The following is a 23616-nucleotide window of genomic DNA, read 5'->3' on the forward strand; positions in this document are numbered from 1 at the left end:
GTGTTAATTATGTCAGAAATTAGCCTGTGAACTTGTCAATGAAAGACGCCTATCGCATGACGTAACACAGTGAACTAGTTCAACATAGTGCCATAAACTCTTCATAAACTGCGATTTCGAAGCTATGGAAATTTTGACCTTAGGTGGACCAGGAATTAAACTAGCTCTCAGAGGGCTCAGGCTAAAGCATGCGGGACTTATCAGGTACCGGTAGACATAACATATAATTGATATATGTTAATTCTTTGGTAGACAAATCAGTTAGGTTGTTCCCGTATGAGGGACAGGCCTAGGCGCAATCCCGTCCGTGCCCCACACTCTGTGCAGTGTAGATGTTATCCTTCCGTTTGTTAAACGTACCTTTTGTTCTTTTGCCTATTAATGTGTATAGTTAGGCCTATATTGTCTACAAAGGTGATAGACTTAACTTAGTGGACTCTGCGAACAACTGGGAACTAGCCTAAGGGGAAGGAGTCTAGCCTAGGCCTACATTGACAGTCTAAGCAGGATAGCCTAGAAGTTGTTCATCATGAACTAAAACTCCGAAATGTTCAGTTTCATTAGGCCTACCGACTTGACACTTAGGCTATTTCTGTCGCAACTGCTAAAGCTGTTTAAAGCAGAACCTCGTTTCTCTTTTATCGTAATATAGCCTAATGTGGGACTGCAGTAGGGATCTTGGTTGCGGTGTTGGGCTGCGCCAGGCTTGGGTAAGGAGAAACAAAGAAGAATGAGACAGCGATATATCTTAATCTGATCCTAATAGGCTGACCTAACCAGGTATGCTACCTGGTCCTGTCTTATCTAACAGTCTAGTTTTCAGTAATCACATACAATAGTACTCCCTCACCTCACTAACCTAACCTAGCCTAGTGTAGGCTGCTGACCAGGTTGTAGTTTATACTATGCATTAGGCTATATATATCATAATTTTGGGGACAAACTTCAGTTACTGTAGTGTATAACAGGACACCCTAATTTTTTTTTCACGCAGTGAAATTAACTCCATTGTTCAGATGTTAATTGCTCAAGAACTTCTTGTGAGACTAGGCTCTCTAGTGCATATGTGGTCTGGGCTATTTCCAGTATTTTTACTTTACCCATTTTGTGATATTGTGATTGGAGAAAGAAGTAGTAGTAGTAGAAGGAGGAGGAGGAGGAGGAGGTGAAGAGGTAGGAGGAAGATGGAGTGCGTGAGGAACTGTTGTTGAGATTTAAGAGGATGGTTAAAAAAAAAAAAAAAGTCTTTCTGGCTGAGTTAGGTGGTTGCACTGGCCAGTTTCAGTTTGTTTAGTTGTACTAAGTTCTCAGGTTTTAATTAGTGGTCTATCTTGGCAGCAGTCACAGTGGCTTGCGGTGAGTGTACAGTTTGTCTTTTTAACCACAAGCTATTTAGGCATTTGGCAGAATGATGTTGGCAGCAGGGGTATCTGTTAAAAAGACAGACATATTATAACCATTTGGTGGAACCAGTGATGGTGGAGAATGGTTTGAAAAACTTGAAATGGTTGTTAGGCTTAAGGAAATTAAAGAACTACAAATTGTAATACCTTTATTCTTAGAAGGAAGTGTTTGTTCTGTATATAATGAATTAATTGATGACAAGAAAAAAGCATCAGAGTCAATCAAGTCGATATTAATTGAAGCTTTTGCTTTAAAACCATTTCAGGCTTATGAACAATTTGCTAAGCGTGTGTGGTGTGATGAACCATTGATGTGTATATGACTGATTTGCAAAGGTTAGCAAGATTAGGAGGTGTTTCTTCTGATGTGCTGTTGTTGAGGGTGTTTGTAGTTGGGTTGCCAGCAGTTGTGTCACACGAACTTTGTGCAGTTTCAAGAGTTGATAAAATGAACCTTGACAGCATTGTTGATCATGTAAGGATGTTGATGTCTGAACTGGTTGAAAAGCCAATAATAGCAGTTGCTAAAAGTACAGCTAATCCTCAAGGGAAAGTGGTGAGTAATATGAATATGTTTGTGAATTGGCAGTTAAAGTGTTTTCGATGTGGTGGACCACATTTGGTTAGGTTTTGTTCTGAGCACAATAATGCCTGTTATAGTTGTGGTGAGGGTGGTCACATTGCTAGAAATTGTTCAAAATGTCAGCATTAACAGCGCTCCCTGTTATTAATGTGAATGTGAAGGGTCAAGTGGTGAATGGCTTTGGTAGATACCGGGTGCTGTAGAACTGTTGTTGCTCTGTGGGTTTGAGGTTGAGTGGTAGGCCGCATGTGGTAGTTGCAGCTGATGGTCGTGAGGTTGTGTAAAGATGAGAGTCAGTTTTGTCAGTGCATGTGGATAGTGAAGAGTTGTTCTTGATTTGTGTTGTGTTGGGTAGCACATTTGCTGGTGTGGGTGTCATGCAAGGTACAGATGCATTAAGAGGTTAGGCAGTTTAGTGGTGACCCAGGGTCAGGTGATGCTTTTGAAGAGTGACGAAGAGATGGAGACATTGAAGCCAAGTGAACGGAATCTCGCTAGTGCTGGAAGGTTTACTGCATTGCCAAAATGAATGATTGTTGAAGATAATGACCTTTTAGCAAACTTTGATGGTGAGTGTTGGACAGTAATGTGGCACTGAAAAAATGGAATTCCACCAGAATTATAAATTGAGGTTAGTTGTTATGCAATTATGTACTACGTTGCCTACAATCAGAGAGAAGTTTGATTAAGATATTGAAAGTTGGATGGAAAAAGTGTGGCTTAACCTAGCTAAAAACACTACCCATGGGGATCTGATACCATAATGGCCATAGAGCAGGTTAATAAGAACAAAGTGTGACCAGTATTAGATTTCCAAGGACTTAATGATTACGTGGAATGTCACCCAGGTGTTGATGTTGCAGTCTGTGATGATACTATGCGTCGTTGGCACTGGATTCCAGAGCCATTACGGCTAGTTGATCTGAAGTCTATTTATCTTTAGATCAGAGTTGACAGTAGTTTATGGCCATATCAGTAGGTGTCATATAAGGGTAAGCTATATTACTTGACAAGACTAGGCTTTGGGTTAAATTGTGCACCTAAAATAATGTCGAAGATCTTGAAGGCGGTCCTGTCAAGAGATGAGAAAGTACAGATAGTTATATAGATGATGATGATGTTATTGTAAATAAAAATATTTATGTGGAATAGGTGATTTCTCATCTGCAAAAGTTTGGTTAGAAACAGAGATTCCAGAGTCACTGGATGGTGGACGTGTGCTGGGATTGTCTCTTTTTTTGTGGTAGTAGTGGAAAACTAAAGTTTAGACTTGGCAGTCTGATCCCTCCAGTGAACAGTGAGAAATTGTCATGCAGAAATTTGTTTTTTATTTGTGGTAAGCTAGTGGAGCATTATCCAGTCATGGATGGCTTTGTGTGGCATTTAGTTACATGAAGAGAATATGTGAAGGTTAAGCTTGGGATGACTGGTTTGGAGGTAAGGCTCAGTCGTTGGTGGAGGGATTGGTTAAGAGGGTGTATGATGATGACCCTGTTTACAGGTATGGGTCTGTTCCTGATGTTATGGTTGGCAAAATTTGGTGTGATGTTAGTAGCCTAGCTTTAGGTGTGGCTTTGGAGATAAATGGAGTGATTGTTGAGGATGGGGCATGGCTTCGTAAGCCAGCCAATGCCACTCACATTGAAGGAATAAATTTAGCAGTGAAATGGGATCTTGAGTTTGTTGAGATAATAATAGTTTCAGCAACTGTACCGAGTTGGTTGCATGGAATCTTTACTGGAGATTTTAGGGTGAAGGTTTCTGGTATGTCAGAGATGCTGGTGAAATGCCCATTGTCTGTGATAAAAGATATAATTGATGAGTTTAAGTTGGATGTCACTGTGACATTGGTAAAATCTTGTCAGAAAAAATCTGATGGACCAACCAGAGTGATGTAGGAGTGGCTTTGTTGTGAGTTTCAGGTGCCCACGTGTGCAGTGAGTTTGAGCAAGTTGCATGACAGGCATTATTTTGGTGTTGATAGATCATTTTATTTAGCACAGTTAGTTGATCCTGAAGTGATGAGAGATGATGTTGAGAAATGTGCTCGTGTGTGTTTGCAGTGCAGGTCAAGTAATCCAGCCCCTGTTAAGCATGATCCTGATGAGTTAATTGTAGAGAAAAATTGGTGTAGATTAGCAATGGATGTGACACATTACAAAGGAAGGAGCAATTTGACAATATTGTAGTGGACTGTGGGCCAAGTAGATTTACTGTCTGGAGAGATTTGATTAGAAAATGCCAGAGATATTTGTTCAAATTTTTTCAGATATGTCAGGAGAGGGAGGGTCTCTTGATGAAATTCTTCTAGATAACAGTACTGTGGTCAGAGCTCATCAATTTGAAAAGTTATGCATGGCGTGGAACATTGAGAGGCGTAATCAAGCTGCATATCAAGCTTCTGGTAATGGGATTGTTGAACGCCACCATCTCACTATAAAGTTTTTAGCAGCACTAAGTAATGAGGGCCCTTTGGTGATAGTGTTTTGGTATAACCTTTCAGAAAAAAATGGTTAGTGCTGAGAGCGCTCCATGTAACATATTATTTAACTATATACTTGGAGACAGCCAGAGGTGCAGAACAAGTTTGATAGAGTGGCTGAGTCTTCCATACAAGTTGATGATGAAGCTTTCGTGAAGCCTCCTAATGCAAAGTGCACTTCTAAATGGGGAAGGGGTCGTGTGACAAAGGTAACGCCAGAGAATATAGTGTAGATTTTGATGATGTACCTCATCATGTATTAGACATACATAAGAATCTTGATGACAGTGATGAGGAATTTGGTGGGGGTTGTGAAGTTGATGAGGTGAAGAGTGAATCAGATGTGATTGAGCAGACTGACATGCCTGAGTCATCCAGGTTGGTTCGACAGTGGCAGCCTCCTGTATGGATTTGGGATTGTGTGAGTCATTGATGTATAAATCATGGAGGAGGAGGAGGAGGAGGGGAGGAGGAGGAGGAGGAGGAGGAGGAGGAGGAGGAGGAGGAGGAGGAGGAGGAGGAGGAGGAGGAGGAGGAGGAGGAGGAGGAGGAGGAGGAGGAGGAGGAGGAGGAGGAGGAGGAGGAGGAGGAGGAGGAGGAGGAGGAGGAGGAGGAGGAGGAGGAGGAGGAGGAGGAGGAGTTGGAGGAGGAGGAGGAGGAGGAGGAGGAGGAGGAGGAGGAGGAGGAGGAGGAGGAGGAGGAGGAGGAGGAGGAGGAGGAGGAGGAGGAGGAGGAGGGGAGGAGGAGGAGGAGGAGGAGGAGGAGGAGGAGGAGGAGGAGGAGGAGGAGGAGGAGGAGGAGGAGGAGGAGGAGGAGGAGGAGGAGGAGGAGGAGGAGGAGGAGGAGGAGGAGGAGGAGGAGGAGGAGGAGGAGGAGGAGGAGGAGGAGGAGGAGGAGGAGGAGGAGGCACTGGCTAGTTTTAGTTCATTAGTGGTCTATCTTGGCAGCACTTACAGTTGCTTCATGTGAGTGTTCAATTTGTCTTTTTAACCACAGATATGTGTTTTATAATGGTCAAATGGTGATGGTTGTGATGTTTTTTATTTATGGACGGTCTATGCCAAATTATTGATACAAGATAACTACACAGTCACATATAAAAGGCCTGACCTTAGTGAAACAGTGGCCTTTTATCTATCATTCAATGAAGGTCTCTGAAAATGCAAAACATCCCGTCTGTGTTCTTTTGTGACTATGTTCAGGGGAATTGTTTTGGAAAAGGCACAAGAGGAAGAAATATCTGCATTACTGTACTTTCTCCAAGCAGGTTTCAAACCATATGCACCGAAACAGTCTATTTGTAGAAGGATAGTAGAGACCCTCCTACTGATAAATCACACCTGTGATCTACAAAACTCAAATATGTGATTAAAATATTAAGGATATGCAATTTTCAAGGAGTTGTCAAGTCCGACCAGGTGGGACCCTGGCATCCTAGGTGTAAATTCTGCTGCCACTTTTTGGCTAAGTCCTATAAACTGCTCCTCCTTTCTCTGACCTAGGTTAGGTTAGGTCAGGTTAGGGTTCAGTCCTGTAAATACCCCTACCACACAAAGGGGACAAAGTTCCCTCTGGCCAAGTAGGACCCATTGTCTTACTGTAGGCTATACTCGTATGTGTTGCTCTACTTACATTAAAATTTTCTACTATGTTACTTATATGTGAATGTTGCTGAATGTTACACGGACTATATTTTTCCATCGTCTTATGTTGCAGTGTTGCATATTTTATATTCTGTTACCATTGGTGCAGTTCACTCGTTTTTTTTGTTTTCGTCCTCCTAAAAACCTTGCTTTTCTACTGTTGTCTGTTAGATATACAGATAAGGAAAACATAAACAATGATAGTACAAAATGCATACTATACATGTAAAATACATGATGAGTAGTCAGAAAATGTTTGGTTTGAAAATATGTCATATAATTACTATTTCTTCATATTTGTAGCTGATAAAAATTTCAAATTTCAAATCTACAGTTTGTATATTTTATCAGAATTTCCTTAACTTTTCAATTGAATTTTAGTTTGAGAATGATTGTTCCTTAAGAAAGACCAGTTATCACATGAAACACATATGTAATATCAGCTTTGAATTCCCTTGGGAAATTTCAGGGATTATTATTGAATATGATAGCTGTTTCTACGTCATTCTGTTGTTAGTCTTCTCAGTGGGTCACATAAAATTTTTGCCATCAACATGCAGCTGATATACAGTATTAGGTTTTGTAAGGTCATATAAAAATGTTCTCAGGTAATGGTTTTATTTCCTCTGTGGCTCAGCTTGCAATTCTTATGGTCATCTACTGAGAGTTACAGAAGTGAATGAATTAAGGTACAAGGTATACAGGTATTTATAGCAGGCAAGTGGATTGCAGTTAGCTAATGTATTGGTGTATTGAATTCTGATTGGCAGCATGTTAATGCTGTTTGGCCCAGTTCCAAAGGCGATTTGATCTTCTTAACTTAGTCACTGACCTGAGCATACTGTCATACAACCACACCAATGGGGACACATTAGCCAGCCCCATACACTAGGCTAAGAAGATTACAACACTTGGTATGGGGCACAGCAGCATCAACTTGCACCTAATCTGAATTTAGTACACCAGTCCATCTGCTAATTGTAATCCACACCTCTGGTATAAATATGTGTGTACCTTGTATAGTACCTTGACACATTCACTCCTGTATTCCTCAGTAGGAGGCCTAACATATTGGCTACACACTGATTAAAGGAATGTTATAAAACACATAAAAAAAGACTATACTAGTTGAATACCATAAAAACATTTATCAAATTCAGTAAAACTGCTCTCAGAAAAGATCTCTTCCCAAATACTGTTTATTATTATTATTATTATTATTATTATTATTATTATTATTATTATTATTATTAATTCATGATATATATTTTTTATGTTAATGTTGTTTAAGCATCTTTTGCATTTGCAGTGTTCAGGTCAGTACTACACTCATTATCATCATCTAGCATAGTTGGCATCAATATACATATCTGATATTGCATTACAGCATGTCTTTTATATTTAGGTATTCATTTAACTGATGTTTTGTACTCTTTGCCCTTCCATGTTATATCATTGTTGGAATAGTATTTTGGGCAGTTTAATATCCTAACTTGTTAGTATATTATTAATACGGTACCTGTAGCACATACATTGAGTAAATGGTTATAGTACCATACCATATTGTTTGGTGTCATTATTTTTTATCGTACAGATATCTTATATGGTTATTGTGTTGTTTTGTCAGTTTTTTTGTAGATTTTGATTATCTAAGTACAGTACAGCATTTTAGGATCTGCATGAAATCTTCGTACAGTATATGATGGATTTTTTATAAGCACATTATATTTTGTTTTCTCTTTTCCATCTTATGATATACAGCAGGCTAATTATTTAATTTTGAGAGTTTTTTTTTTATAAAAATGGGAATATTGTTTGTTTGATTTGCTGAACAAAATGTCTAAAATTAATATTATAATGTGTATTTTTTGCTTTAGAAACCCATATAAGATGTTGCTATGGTAACATTATTGTGTTGATAGTATAGCAACACTTTCTTCAGCACCTCTACCCATGTGTGTTTAGTTTTACTAGCGTATTTTGTCTTTTATGGCTTATAACTATCCTGAGAGTTTTGTAAGATAAAGGAATTTTTGTGAATGACTAGCCATTGTTCTAAACTGTATAAATTGTTGACAGAAAATACAGAGTATATTTTTTATTGTAACCATGCATATTTTTGGATTCAGGTTTCTTTCTACAGCACCTCCTAAACTTGAAGCACAAAGTGGATTGCATAATGGAGGTGTGGGAGCTGGGAAACATTTGCAATTCACTGCCAAGCATTCTCGTCTTCCAGTCATAGCTAAAGCAGTGGTTACAGATGTGAGACTGGAGTCGCCTTCAGTTAGGGGAGTTACTTTACAGATTGATAACCCCCAGTTTAACTTTAAAGCAGGTCAATGGTAGGTTTATTTTTTCTCATTTTTTTTTTAACATTTACTGTCAAAAGTTAATTTGACATTCGTTTCGACAGGAATACAAACCTGTGCTCTCAAAATTAAATTGTAATTTTGGAATAGTGAGGAATGCCTAGAAAGTAACCAGTGAGTTTAGAATCTTAATTCTGAAGTGATGCTTCTCATTTGGTTAGTACTCAGTTTATAAAAGCAACTAGTTTGTTTACATTTACAGTACATTTACACTTTATCTCTTATTAATGATCCTTTTCTTTTTTTAGGTGTGTTTCCTTTCACTTGGCTGTTATACAGTATTGTGCTTGCTTGGCATTCATCTTGTTTTCATTGACTTACCCTTACATTTGTCATGCTCTGGTATTTGAAAAAAATATTACCCATAGGTTTCTTGACATATGTTATTTTTGCCTGGTGGTGTATTGGTTTTTAGAGTAACTTGGGTACCTCTGTATCCCATGTCATTTCACCTTCATGCCACTTATCATTTCATACATTACAGATCATCCATCAGAACATTCAGTAGCCTTTCTGGGTGGGCATTTAGATTTTAAGTTTCATCATACTATCCTTATCTGGATGAAAGACGTACCAAGTTTGTTCACATAACCTGAAAAATTATTTATGCTCAGTTAGACTGACATCCTGAACTAATTTAGATGCAGTAAATTTCTTGCTTGATGGTTTCATCCCAATTGGAGATTTCCTCTCTACTTGAAACCCTTCTCATTTGAGAAAGGATAGACTTCTGTAAACAAAACAGAGAAAAAGAAGTAATTCAGGAAGTTTAAGAATACCGTTTTTTTTTTTTTTTTATCCTCTTAGACTAACTATAACAGTATTGTTGGGGATTTTTTAAAGTAGCTGTAAATTAGACTGGTTTTACTGTTTTTCAGCCATGTGTTAGTATTTGATTATTTTTCAGAAACTCCTAATGAGAGTAATGCAATGTTTTGATAGCAGGTGGGCAAAGGAGACACATCTTTCATTACAGTTCTAATTAACTATACCTTTTTAATAACTATTCAGGCCTACTAGTCACATTTTTTCTTGATTTCTGTAATAAAATAGTTTTTTTTTTCTTTTCAGGGTTGATATGTTTATACCAGGTATGGAAACAGTTGGAGGGTTCTCAATGTACTCGGCCCCAAGCCAGTTAATAGAAACAGGGACAATAGATCTTGGCATTAAGTTTTCTAAGTGGCCTCCTGCATTTTGGATTCATACTCAGGTACGTATACAGTACTGTATACATATAAATGATGCATTATGAATCATCAGTGTTCAAAGAATCAGTTTTATTATTATTATTATTATTATTATTATTATTATAAAGTTGTTAAGGCAGACCACTAAGTTTTGCTTTGATTTCGCATGGATCCTGTATAGGCTTTACCCTGATTTATCGCTTAGCTTGCTGTTGGGCCATGTCAGGTCAATCTGTTGAATGGTCATGCCTGTTGGAGTGAAGAAGGACCAATTTACCTCCTTTACATCGAGAGGTATTGAAGACAGGTCTGCTTTCAGAGATAGGCAGTTGGCTGAAATCAGCCCTTATGACATGAGTATCAGCTGCAATGATTTCATCTACATGGCAAACTAGTCTGATGAGCATTTGTTTTGATGTGTCATAAATTCCTTGTATGTCTGACCAGCAACTTCCTGGACATGTAAGCTAATACTTGATATCACTAGAAAATTGTATTATTATCTCTAAATATATGATTGAGGAAGAATGAGTGGGATTTTCAAGGAATAAAATGACTAACCCTCAGTCCCTTTGGTTGGGTTGTATTCCAATATCTTCTGTAGTGTACTAAAGCAGGAAATTATTTATCAAGATAAGATTACCATAGGTAAAATGCTAAGCTGATGGGGTGCTTTTGCTTCAGTGTAAATTGTGTGGTTGTACTCTGCATGTGCTTATGTATTGATATTTATGGAATATATAGATTTTGTACACTCTTATTTGAATATTTTAAGAATGGTTTACAATACTGTATAATCTGAATACTGTATTTATTTTTTATGGTAATTATCATTAACTTTTACAGTGTGAAGTGGGTTCTACTGTAGCTCTCAGAGTCGGTGGTGATTTTTATTATGCCCCTGAAGTGGGCGATGATCCCTTTGACCTCCTCCTAGTAGCAGGTGGGGTTGGAGTAAATCCTTTGGCTTCTATGTATTTTCACGCAAGGACTTTACATAAGCTTTATCTAGAAAATAAAGAAGAATACTGCCCGGGAAAAATATTGTTGCTATATTCAGCAAAAACTTACAAGGATATTCTTTATAAGGTATGGGTCTTGATGATAAATTTAGAGAACATATAATGAAGCATATTTCTGTAATGTAATTTGTGCTTGTTTTAATGTTTTTTTTTTCATTCATTTTATGTAAGCATAGATTTTTTTATCAGTGCAAGAGCAAAGAAGAAAGGGAATAGAAGAGCTGCTTTTTTTTATTTAAAGCAAATTTTGTTTTTTACAGCACTATTGCTTGATGTATCATTATTCTAGCTATGAGTTGTCAACCATATACTTAAATTTACTAAAGAATAAGACAATTCTCCTACAGTAGTGTAGTGCATACAACTAACTCTCATAAAAGATCCCAAAGTGGATTTTTCATATAAAGCAAGAAAGAGAATGGGTGTAATATTGTATCCCCATACTGTTACAGGCACTGAGAAGCTATTGTACGACTTTGGTCATGTGTTGTGATTGACACATAAAACCATGTGATTCAGTTTGGTAGGTGGGAGAAGTAGAGATCACACCCTTGCTGAGTTGGGTTTATCTCATCATCAAGTGTAGTAAAATTGCACTTAGCAGCTTTAGGTAAACAAGAGCTCTTTTATAAATTGGACAGACATCCTCCAAACACCTTAGTACAGTGTTCTGGCAGGACAGTTGGTCATTTAACTCTCAAGTGTTGCTTCACCATCTCCATGACATCACTTCATCTGTGCATTGTGGATTGCTACCCAACTAAGTATATGGCTCTCCGTTTTGGGTGTCTGGATCTTAACTTTTACCATATTCTCCTCAGCAAGATAGACAGTTCTCTTACCTTTAGCTGGAAATCGTACCATAAAACTAGTTTCTTATCCACTACATCTTTGAGTAGCTAATTGATATAGACACTTTCCTACCTAATCAGATCATCCCTGTGTGAGGTGCTTTCTACTTCAGTTAAGTGGATATTTTACTCTAGTAATGCATTTTTTTACTTATTACAAATACATAGACAAATTTTTTGTTCTAATGCATTTTTTTACTTATTACAAATACATAGACAAATTTTTTGTTTCATAGACATAAGCCATCACATTGTTGTAGCCCCTCATTCCCCATGACTGCTTACTGATATACTAATGAGAGTAAAGTTCCAAACTTAGTAGGTGGAACTAGAGATTTTTGGGTATACTTTACTTGACTGATCACATCCCTTAACAGAAGATTTTTGAAAAGGGACAAATGGTTTTCTTTGTACCAGTGATGGTTTTATATCTACAAAATATAAAATACATTGTAATAAAATATTTATATACATACAGTATTTTGTTACTGGTTTGTATGTCACATCATTATGTCTTATAAATAAATATCATGGAAAAAAATTTAAGCGCATTGTTCTACAAGGAATGCCACTTTTACAGCCTCTTCTAGATGCCATTTCAAGCTTTCATCCAGAGATAGAGGTCAAGTATTTTACCACTCGAGAACCACCACCTCATGCCTCCAATGCCACATGTGAGCTAATTGTGAGTTTGTTGTGACATAAAGATTAAATATAAATAGGAAATAAAACTAATATTATGTTAGAAGTGGTCATAGTTGCCTGTGATCTTAGTGTAGATTTTCTTGATCTTTCATAAGCAGATTTTTTTGATACAGTGTATTGTTTTTATTCCAGATGGTCATATCACTCAGGATGTTTTAAGGTCATCATTAAAGACACTGGATACATCGGGCTTACAGACTTTTGTTTGTGGTCCGCCGCCAATGATTGAAAATATCAAGGATCATCTATTGGTTTGTGGTTTATCACAAAATCAGATTTTCTATGAAAAATGGTGGTAATCTCTTCTGTAATTTTTTCTTGTATACTGTATACAGTTTGTTCCATTTTTGTGGTAGATCAAATAAGTCTTCTTGAGCTCTGCAACACGCTTTAAACTCAGGAGTTTAATTGTAAGGCTTTGTTATTACACCATGGTTGCTCAAGTAAATACATCACACAGTTGTAGGAACTGAATGGGGCATATTTTGCATTTACTGAAAGTTTTCGTCTTTATGTCACAGCTGGTAGCATGAATAACTAAAAAGTGGAATCTCTCCAAATTCATGCGAAAGTGGAAAAGAATAAGGCTTAAACATGATAGAAAGGATAAAACTGCATCTTGAAAGTTGAATGATTGTTGGAATGGTGGAAAAGTGTATGGCAGTATATGGGAACGAAGTTATGGCTCACTAATGCTGAAGTGGTACCTGGTGAGTATTACGAAATTATCTGATTTGGACTTTTTCATAGCCCCTTGAAAGTGTCCAAAGTAAAGAAAACAAAAAAGGGAAATTGAGGCCCTCTTGCAACAAACAGATTGATTTATTCAGTCCGGTTAAATAGGAAACAAAGATATTACTTGGATTTGAGGACAGTATTTTAAACTGGGCCATATAGGTAGAGAAGGGAAATTTAAAGCTTAAGTAACTGGAAGGAAGAGATACAGCTATATCAAAACAAAGTATTTTTACAGAGTCAGTCATTTGGTCTGTGTGATCTTCCCGGGCGTGTATGAAGTTTTGTGTAAAAATCGATGATGGGTTACATTTTCATCAAATTGAATGAAGAATTTAGGCCAAAGCCAAGCACTGGGACCTATGAGGTCATTCAGCAGTGAAACAGAAATTGACAGTAAAAGGTTTGAAAGGTATAACAGGAGGAAGACCTTGCGGTTGCACTATCAATCAATTGTTAGGAGAGGGTGGAAAGTAAGATAGAAGATAGAGAATATGAAAAGAGGTACAGTAAAAGAAACAAAAGGGGTTGCAGCTAGGGGCCAAGGCACGCTACAAAGAACCTTAAGTAATACCTGCAGTGTATCGCATGAGGTACAGTGACGGCACTACCCCCCTACTGGGATTTTTATCAAATGTAATTGAAGAATTTAATGGAGAGTTGGTGGAGAAATAGGTAGCAATGTATTTCGGAAGAACTGAACTTGGTACTACATACTATATGGAACACAAATTTATATGTATAGCAGCTAGTTGAGTTATAATAAGAGAAATAAATTTGTTGAGTTATAATAGACAAATAAATATAAGAGAAATATTTTTGTGGGTATAGCAAACAGTTATAAATATTATGTAAAGAGATATAAAAATATCAAAAGATAGCACTTGATTTTTCATAAGTATGTGATCTTTGCGAGACAAGTATGAAGTAACATTAATTCCCAAAAGTTTTCCAAAAAATAATGTGTAATGCTATTTTCATCAAATAGAATAAAAGAACTGGATAGTTAAAGGAGAAACGAATATCAAATGTGTGGTGGTAAAGCTGCTATGATAAAAAAAAAATGCTTTATAAGTGCAACGAATGCTTTACATAGCCTTCTACTTTGGTTCAGAGTGGACATCAGCATGCAGTAAGATCCTGATCCCCTGAGGGATGAGAATTCCTCCTCAGCTCAAGTAAGATCATCAACAGAATAAGGAAGCACCAGTAAAATGCTAGAATAATAGAGTAGATGATCAGCCGATTCCAGTTTGTTACATTTCTTATAAAGTTTAGAACATCTCATAATCCTTAGATACAGGAACTGTTTAATTTTCTGCATTTAATTTTTATCACAGAGCAAACTATGCCCTAAATTAATCTAAACTCCAGTTGAAGTTATAGCACCATTTCCTTTTATGGTGCAAGGCCTCGGGAACAAACTGATTGCAAATGCTAATGGTGCTGCTCTTGTAGCTGTTGTTCCTTCTCTGGACTGTCACTCGATGGGCCGGAGTTCAATTCCCCGGCCGGCTGATGAAGAGTTAGAGGAATTTATTTCTGGTGATAGAAATTCATGTCTCGCTATAATGTGGTTCAGATTCCACAATAAGCTGTAGGTCCCGTTGCTAAGTAACCAATTGGTTCTTAGCCACATAAAATAATTCTAATCCTTCGGGCCAGCCCTAGGAGAGCTGTTAATCAGCTCAGTGGTCTGGTAAAACTAAGGTAAACTTAACTTTAACTTTTTCTGCACTTAGGTATGTGGTTGCGGAATCCTTGAATAGAGATCTGGCATGTGTTCATGAGTGGTGTAGGCTTTGGGCCCCAAAGCCTACACCTTCTAAAACTCAGAGTATGATACTAGATGCAGGACACTTTTGCCTTTGCATCTTGTTTTACATTTAAATGGCACTGTTTTAAATGTCAGTGACTTTCTTAAGAGTTTAAGTGTAACTTTTGATAAATTGACTATTGAGAAGATAACTTTTCATAAGAAATTGACTATTGAAAAGCATATACATGATATTACTTCCTCTGTTTCTCAAAAAGTTATCTTGTGGAAATGTTTTACAGTATAATGTTTTGGGATGAAGCTGTTATATCTAAGTGTTTTAACTTTTCTTTTTTCTTGTTTAGAGTACTGTTTTCCAGTGTGATCTTCCATTGCTGACTGATCTGATGCTCTTGGATAGTTATGTTATCAGTCAAGTTTATTTTGTCATCTCTTTAGTATGCCATTTTCTAGTATCTGGTTTAATACAGCAGTACTCAGTTTGCTAGGGCTTTTCTCTTGGCTATAACTAACATGCATGGAATAGTTTGCCTAGTGCAGTCACCTTAATTCCAGATATTTAAGCGAGGAGCAAACTCATTCTTGCTCTCTGCTAATGTATCCTGAATTTCAGGTGTGTCACTTCTATTTTGTATTCCCTGTATTTATTTATATATCACCTTTTCCTGTAACTCTCTCTCTCTCTCTCTGTGGCTGATTTCCCTTTGGAGCCCTCTTGGGTTTGTGGTCTGTGGACTCTTTCCAGAAGGGTTTTCAGGTAAAGATTTAAAGAAAGAAAGAAAACACAATGTGCACAGCATACAGCATTAGGTATGATTAATAGTGTATCTTAACCCTTATTTTGTACTGATCTTTCAGTTTGAGATTGTTTATCCATGAATTTTCAGAGTGTTATGCTTTGAGACAAAGCATAAGGCTATGTAATGTAATGGATAAAATTCGTTTTTTTTATTGTTGTTGTGTGTATGCAATTTACACTCATTACTGTATAAATAATTTATTCTATATTTATTATTGCGTGTATGTGTTTTTGCAGCACACAGACCACTTTGAAGAGACCAAAACATTCTTAGATTGTATTTCTGGTGAGTATTAACCCCTCCCTTCTTAGAGAACCCCCTTCTCTTGCTTCATATAAAATCCATTCTAAGCTTGATTTGCAGTGGTCTTATTTCCTGGTTCTCCATAGCATGGTAAAAATTTGCTATAAACATTGATAGGCAGGATGAATACAAAGATATATCTTTTTGATAGTCAGCTGAAGACCCTGTGCCAACTTTGTCAGTATTGCTACACACTGAAGCTCACTCATGAGAGCCATGATGACAAGAGTTGCCATTCTTCATATTTATACTGGGGTTTATTTTTAAAGAAATATACTTCATTGTACTGTAATAAACAATTTACCTCACTAACCTAATAAGCATCTGGTTCAGGACATTTGAATTAAGGTTAGGAGATACCCCCAAAATATAAAACTGAGTTTTGGTGAAATACTGTATATAGAGATTTGTGAATGCCATACAAAGCTACAAGATTTTTTTCAGAAAAGTCACAAATTTTTTCAGATTTTTTGGTCGGCTGATCCCCTTAACTTAATCAGTGATCCCTCTTCTCACATCCTGTCATCATGCATTAAATTTACTCCCAAATACCTTTATAAATCAACTACAGCACTCATGTTTTTCACCATGCATACTGAAAAGGATGGCTTTAATTTTCTTGAAAGAGAATCAAAGCCACGATTTAGAAGACCATTTATTAATTTTATTTATAGTCATATTATGACAGGGATGTTGCAGGTTTGGTGCTGTATAAAATATAGAAAGGGTATCCATATAAAGTACAGTAAATATTTCTAACACCAGTAACTATCTTGTACTAGTGTACGTATATCTCAAATTGCCATGATAGACATTGTGCTGTAAAGAAAAACACTGTATTTTGAAACAATTTTGCTTGTCAGTTTTTACTTAAATAGTTATCTGTATTTGTCAGGTGTGACTAATTAAGCCTTTTCATGAATATTGGCCTGTTTCAGTGACTACAGTATTATTGTACCTCTAGGCTGTATCAATTAATTTTTTAATAGCTTTAAGTTTTCATGTTTAAAGCCTTTGCAAATATAATCTTTGAGGTGGATATTGAATCAAGTAATTTTTTTTGTGAACCTAACTAGGGTAGAGGTTCCAAGACTGTATGAACGAATGCAAGTCTTTAACTGTTAAAATTTGCTTGGGTCTTTTTCAGGTTTGTTTGAATACCACGATAATTGTAACAAGTCTCAACTGCATGAGTATATTCAAGTCTTATGTAAATGTGCATGCTGAAGAAATACCTGACAAGCACAGTGAAAATGTGGTGCAGCTAGAAAATGCTGAAGAGCTTTGGTCTTGAGGACATCTAGCTGTAGAATATGTATGACAATGGCCCAATAATAATGTTGAGGCTTTAGTGCTGGAACTTCACTAGTTGACCATCATCAAACTCTGAGTGATAATGCAGACATTCTACTTGGATTTGAGAGAAGATGGCAAGCACTCACAGGAAAATTTTAATACAATGATAACTTTATTTTTGCTATTTTTGGTGGCTGCTGTGTCGTATAAGGTAATTCTTCTAAAGGCAGTAATCATATATCCTTGCATAGTTAAGTCTCTGTATCATGGCTTTCTACAGCCTATGACACTAGGTGTTCATTTTACTTATTCAGTTTTACAGTTAACTAATGGCTGCTCTGTGGATTTCGTTGTTTATTTATTTGTATTTATAGCTACAGATATTTGTTCCTATGAAAACAGTCATTGAAACTGGTAACAATGTTGGCTTATTTGGAGTTACCTGCAGGTGGATGAGTTGGGTGCTCAACTTCTGTTTTGGGAGAGGATGCAACTTATGCTTTTGGGAATAAGTTAGGAACAGAGGTTCTTAACCTTCACAACCCCTTCAGGCACAGTTGGAACAGTTATTTCAAGAGACCAGTCAACTTAATGATCTCTGGGAAGCAACCAATATTTTCCTTCCGAGTGTTCTCTACGGTGTACTCCAGGGGTGAGACAATCATTTTGACTACTGTGGTTGTTGCTTGCTTGTTTTCATCGATCAGGTTAACAGTGATCTGCAGTTCAGAAGGTTCCCTGCTCTCCAGCTAACAAGCCATCTCTTTTTTTTTTTCTGCCAGTGACATGCCAGCGGATACAGGCTAGTCCCTTTTATGCTGAAGTGTCAGCCTGTGGATTGACATGCTTTGGGGGACCTCTGTACAGTTATACAGGAAAAGTCCTAGTGTTTTGCTTCTCTGTTCTAGAGCCTTCGGCTGCCGTGAAGGGTGTCATCCAATAGCCCCCTGGGATAACATGGACATCTTTTCCTTTTCCTTCTGTCAGTCTGATTCACCAAGCCTTTTTCACTAGGTCTCTCTCATTGACTACTCTTCCCCATGAGTCACATATTTTAAGGTAGTCTAAATTAACATATCTGGGAAGTGGACTGTTTGTCAAGGGTCATAGGAACTTAGTCTTCCTCACTTCAGGAGCTTTGACTTTTGAAGTAGGATGCGACATATCCTTTGCAGACTAATTCAGGTAGCGTAGAACCCTTGAAGAGACTCAGATCAAGATCCCTCGTGTTCTCATTGTTCATGAGTTTATGAAATCTGTCAGTTTCTGACCAGTTTAGAAAGTTTTTTGGTTGCATCTCTCCAAGACTTGGCTTCACATCTTGGTTGGTACTCAAAGGGCTGGCGATCCATCACGTTCTTGTTCATGAGAGTTTGTGGATAAAACGCAGAACCCATCAATTTCTGAGAAGATTTGAGAATTTTTTGGTTCCTTCTTTTTAAGTTTAATAATAGCCATACAGTTTGCCCTGCAATGAGGACAGTCATCTACTCCTAGTGAGAGCTCACAAAGCCAGGGACATTGCCATGTCTCTAATTTCGGAGAAACTTATGTGTTACATGTAATAAGGGCATGCGTATGGTGGTACCAGTCTTACCTTCATCTCCTGTTACCATGGGAACATTGCCCACAAGTGCTTGGAATATTTGGTGTTCAACAGGTTGTGTAGGCACGTAAGCTCCTCACACTAAATGCATATTGTCTAAAGCACCTCTGCTCGGCACCAGTCAGGCTGGTCATGTACCCAATCAGCCATGATGCAGGTCTGCTACACAATTGTAAGTTCTTTCTTAGGGTTTTGTCTTATAAGGTGTGACTCCCTCCACTCTCCCTTTTCTTGGGGGTTGTTGTTGTAAAGCTATCATCTAAACTTCTCAGTGATTGACCCAGATACTAGCTGCCTCCGATTTGTGCTACCTTATCTGTAGGGGAGTGGAAGTTTCTTCCATTCACCTACCTACTTTATAACATTATTATTCAAGAGAATGAACCTTATTCGTATGGAACAAGCCCACGGGGGCCATTGACTTGAAATTCAGGCTTACAGAGAATATAGTGAACATCAGAAACAATTAACTATTTCCAGCTTGCATTGAGGAATAATCCTATATAAAAGGATCTGATTTTGTAGTGACATTTTAAATTTATTTTGACCTGTCATTTTGACTTGAAACATTTCTTACTTACTCAAATTGATGTATGCAACTGCTTTCTGGCTTAACTTGTAATCAAAACAAACAAAAAGGATTCTTGATTTATTCAGTCTTGACAGATATGTTGGCTGTTGTCACAGTTAATTTTATCATGCATCCATTTAATCAAATTGCTTACCAAAGGTTATTTGTTGCTAATCAATATAGAAAGCTTTGATGTTTAATAATGGACATTCAATTTCCATAATAAAAGTGAAATATCATTCATCAGGCTAACTAGAAAAGTAATGCAATTATTTAGAGGTTTGCTCTCTTTACCTAGCCAACAATTAATATGCAAAGTTATAAGAATATTATATCCTAAGACAGTACAAATGTATCACATTTACCATCAAGAGGGTAATTGTAGCTGTTACACATCCATGGTTATCCTTAAAGAATTATATAAGGAAGCTTGTTTTTCTAAAGGAACACATCAATCTTGAAGCAGGTACAGAAGATAATTTTAGTTTTGGTTTACTGACCACAAGCAAGTACAGTACATCATATAATAACTAATTAATGAATGGAAATACTGTACTGCACAATATCACATGAACAAAACTAATAATTTTTCTCTTAAAGAAGCAATCCACTGGCAACTGTATTGCGTTTCTCAGCAGATACAAGCTTCTCCACCAAAGCAAGGGCAAAGTCAAATGCTGTTCCTGGTCCCTGGGATGTTACAAGTTGACCTGCAAACAAAAATTTATAAATAATTTTTACAAAGACTCCTAAAAGATATACCAAATTCAAAGTAATTTGTATTTTTCCTGGGATACGAACCTACGCTTTCATAGATAGGGTAGTCAGTACCATGATGTGCTGAGGCTATCTACCGAGTTAAAAACAGCAAATGCCCATCAGGCATATTAACCTTTGTCTGGAGATTAGGGTAGATCATCCATTTTTTAATCAAGCCATTAGCAGTTTGACCATCTTCATGCTTGGGAGAGACCAGAAACATGATGGGAGGAGAAGAGGCTAAAACAAACTGGTTCTTTTTGTACACCATCAATGGGCCTATACCTCTGATGATGTGGGCCTTGATCCTGGCTGAGGGCAGTACTCCCACCTGTCTTTCAGAGTATACCCTGAGTTACTTCACATAACCAGGAGGTGCTATCCTTGAAGATCTCCCTTTTCTCCTGATCGGTGCTTATGAAAATTCTTCCGGAAGCCAATTGGCGAGGAGAAATCCTTTCCAAATATTGTCTCAAGGCCCTGACAGGGAATAGAACTCTCTCTCTCTTGTCTCCCCATACAAAGTATTTAAATCAGGGACTGCAGGGTTCTGAGACTTGGCCACGAAGTCAGAGGTATATTTCAATGAGACAAGGCGCCAGCCTTCTGTGTGAGACTCGTACGACAGAGCCTGTAGTTCTCCAAACCTTTTCCCTGATGCTAAGGCAAGGAGGAAGACGGTCTTCCACATTAGGTCCCTATCTCAGGAAGGCTAGTACCTTGGTTATATCTCACTCAGGAATCCTCAAGTCTTTCAGAGGGCATCTCTTCTTGTAGTGCTTGATGGTGGTGAACAGTTCCCAGGCATTTGACATGTCTATACCCCTAGCCCTTGAAACGTGGGCTAGGGCTGCTCTCCACCCTTTCACTGCTGGGACAAGAGGCTCTTCTCCTTCCAGTGGTACAGTAGGAAGTTCCCCACTTCACTTACAGAGCTCTTGAGTGGATGGTAGACCTTTTCATGGCACCAACTGCAAAAGACTGTCCATTTTCCCTGGTAGACACCCACAGATGAGGGTCGTCATGTATCGGCAATTGCTTTAGCTGACCCATTCTGAAAAGCTGCTCTGTTACATAAGTTGCTGGATAGCCTTCAGCTGTGAAGCCAGAGGAAGCCTTGTGCTTGATAGTACCTCCCTTTGTGTTCCTGAACAAGTAGGTTGGGGGCTTCAGAGATCTGCCTTGGGGCATCTATTAGGAAATGGGGTAGATCCATGTACTACTCAACCTGCGGTCACAGGGGCGCCACTAGCATCATTCTCAGCCCCTGGTACTAAGGTGAGGAGAGGGCCCAGCAGAATCTGCTCACAGCTTCCTCTTGGGGGCCTACCTCATTTGAACCGGAAAACAGACCTGATGTTTGTGGAGGGGCATTGTTTTCCACATGTTGGAAGATGGTGATTGGGGCCTTCCGAAAACCACCTGCTGAAAGGGGACTCAGCCTTTCAATCAGATGTTCATGACCTTCCTAGGAAGCTCTTAAGACCTTCATCTGCCATGGGCATAGGTGAAGCTGCTACCATACAAGTTGCTCCTGGGGGAGGCCTAGGAGATGTGGGAAGTCCAGGAGGACAGGGTGGATGGCTCTGGGTATGCTCTCTTGGCATATTACCCTTCTTCCAATGATGTTTCTCCTAGAGGGACCACTGGGGAGAAAGCCAACCGACACTCTTCATATGTGGCTTCTCTTGTGCACTCCTGGGGAGAAAGCCAACCGACACACACTTCATACGTGACTTCTCTTATGCACTCACGTCCCTGACATGAAACACGAAGAATGCAGTTCTACTGCAATCAGGGACATAAATTAACTCACGGGCTTGACTGACTTTACCTCTACAAAAATAATAATCTGGTTTTGTATCCTCCATCATAGCCATAAACACACATGGTGTGGTGGGCCACAAGGAGCACACATGTTCAGACGAAGGATGTCGCTCCTTTGGTTGGGTCATGCAAAGAAACGTGACACACACACACACACTCTCAACTACACATCACGAAAATTCAAAAGGCAACCAACTAGCCATATGGCTAAGAGCAAAATGAATGAGCTACCCACATCTCAAGTGAAAGGTTAATATGCCTGATAGGCATTTGTCTGTTTCATGTTAGCCGACAGCCATAGCATGTCATGGTGCTGCGTTCATCTATGAAAGCATAGGTTCGTATTCCTCTCGAAACAGTTAAGATTCCTTCTGTGGGACTAAGCATCATTTTCTATCGGCTCTCTAATTAAACATCCTACATTTCCATGTAAGTTTACACCCCAAATCCTCCTAATTAACAAATTACAGGATGTGAACAATTTGGTGGCTTTGACAGGTAGATACTATGACATCTAACTTCGTTCAGAGACTGAATCTAGCTTGTTCAGTGACCATTTCTGGCCTTTACTCGTGATAGCGTTAATTCCAATACCTCTGTTCCCTAGATTTCATTTTCATTGTTTTCTTATCATGATGTCTGCATGGAAGTGACTCTGCTCTGACTGATATAATATCATATCTAGATGTGCTCCCATCAGAGGACTCTCTCAATGATAATGAAGATAAAGAAAGTTCTGGAAATATTGATCAAGTTATCTTGGAGGCAAGACCACCATGACAGCAACAATGACTTCCAATTCCAAGTAGAGACTTCTTGTCTCCCATGCTAAAACCAATGGTACTTCAGTCTCCTATGCTAAAACCAATGGTACCTTTAAAAGATTTAAGCAGCACTTAATTTCAGTGGCCATTGTGATTTCTTGTTGAAAAGTTGTCCATAAAATTCATTACTTTCATGCTGAAATTCTGTATCTTTTTATAATAGGAATGAGATTTCCACTTTTCTCCGAGTGAACTTGAGGACAATTGTTCAACATGCAGCACATTTATATCCATTGTCTAAAATCTATTTCTGATCACATTAGTCCTGTAATTATTAGCATATATGGGTATAGTTATGTGCAATCCAGTATTGAGCCAAGTTGTCAACAACTTTGATGCTGAAACAGTATCAAAATAAGATACTACAAAGTGAGATAACTTTGTCTAAAAATGTTATTCCAAACTCATACTTTAATGAACTTACTACAGACTAGCACCTATTTAGAAAAGTTAATGACAAATCCTCTACTAGTGTTGTATGTCTTAATGCTACGAAAAATACAAACTATGACTGCTTGGCAAAGCTCAAGTCAATAATTTTCCTCTTCAAAGTACAAAAACAATTTGAAAAGCCTTATATTTGGTTTGCTGATAGACAAAGCTGCCTTCCAATTCTGAGGCTGAATGTTTTCCAGATTGCAATGTTGATCTTTAATAAAAATTCTTTGGCACTTCCAGGAAAGTGTTTTAATATCCTAATAGAAAGAGTCTTCACCTGGAGCAGTACCAATCTGAAGAAGCATCTCTGAGTATCTCTGAGTTTTTTAGTGTGAACTTGGCACTGTACAGCTCCTTGTTAGTCATGGCTATATCCAAAGTAATTTGACTGTCAAAAATATTCTGAAACTGAGAGATTCCTAGTGCTGA

The 23616-nt window shown here is 38.0% G+C and overlaps 2 protein-coding genes across 3 annotated transcripts in view; one reads left to right on the forward strand and one right to left on the reverse strand.

Moving 5' to 3' along the window:
- Positions 1-23426, forward strand: LOC136845998 (oxidoreductase NAD-binding domain-containing protein 1-like). 2 transcript variants are annotated; one of them, XM_067116579.1, is made up of 7 exons: positions 1-204; positions 8241-8456; positions 9555-9696; positions 10520-10762; positions 12127-12220; positions 12384-15848; positions 17014-23426. In XM_067116579.1, the coding sequence occupies exons 1-6, from the start codon at positions 125-127 to the stop codon at positions 12548-12550; spliced, it is 942 nt and encodes a 313-aa protein (XP_066972680.1). In that variant the 5' UTR covers positions 1-124; the 3' UTR covers positions 12551-15848; positions 17014-23426. The 2 variants fall into 2 exon arrangements, with proteins under 2 accessions (XP_066972680.1, XP_066972681.1); XM_067116580.1 differs by lacking the exons at positions 10520-10762; positions 17014-23426 and having other exon boundaries at positions 18-204; positions 12384-13390.
- The window catches only part of LOC136845999 (Parkinson disease protein 7 homolog), a 23786-nt gene continuing 19574 nt past the window's right edge, over positions 19405-23616 (reverse strand). Inside the window, exon 6 of the mRNA XM_067116582.1 lies at positions 19405-20049. Within this exon, the coding sequence (XP_066972683.1) occupies positions 19934-20049 (116 nt within the window). The 3' untranslated portion in view covers positions 19405-19933. The remainder of the gene's footprint in view (positions 20050-23616) is intronic.

The sequence above is a fragment of the Macrobrachium rosenbergii genome, chromosome 14, assembly GCF_040412425.1.
Source record: "Macrobrachium rosenbergii isolate ZJJX-2024 chromosome 14, ASM4041242v1, whole genome shotgun sequence".
NCBI classification, from domain to species: Eukaryota; Metazoa; Arthropoda; class Malacostraca; order Decapoda; family Palaemonidae; genus Macrobrachium; species Macrobrachium rosenbergii.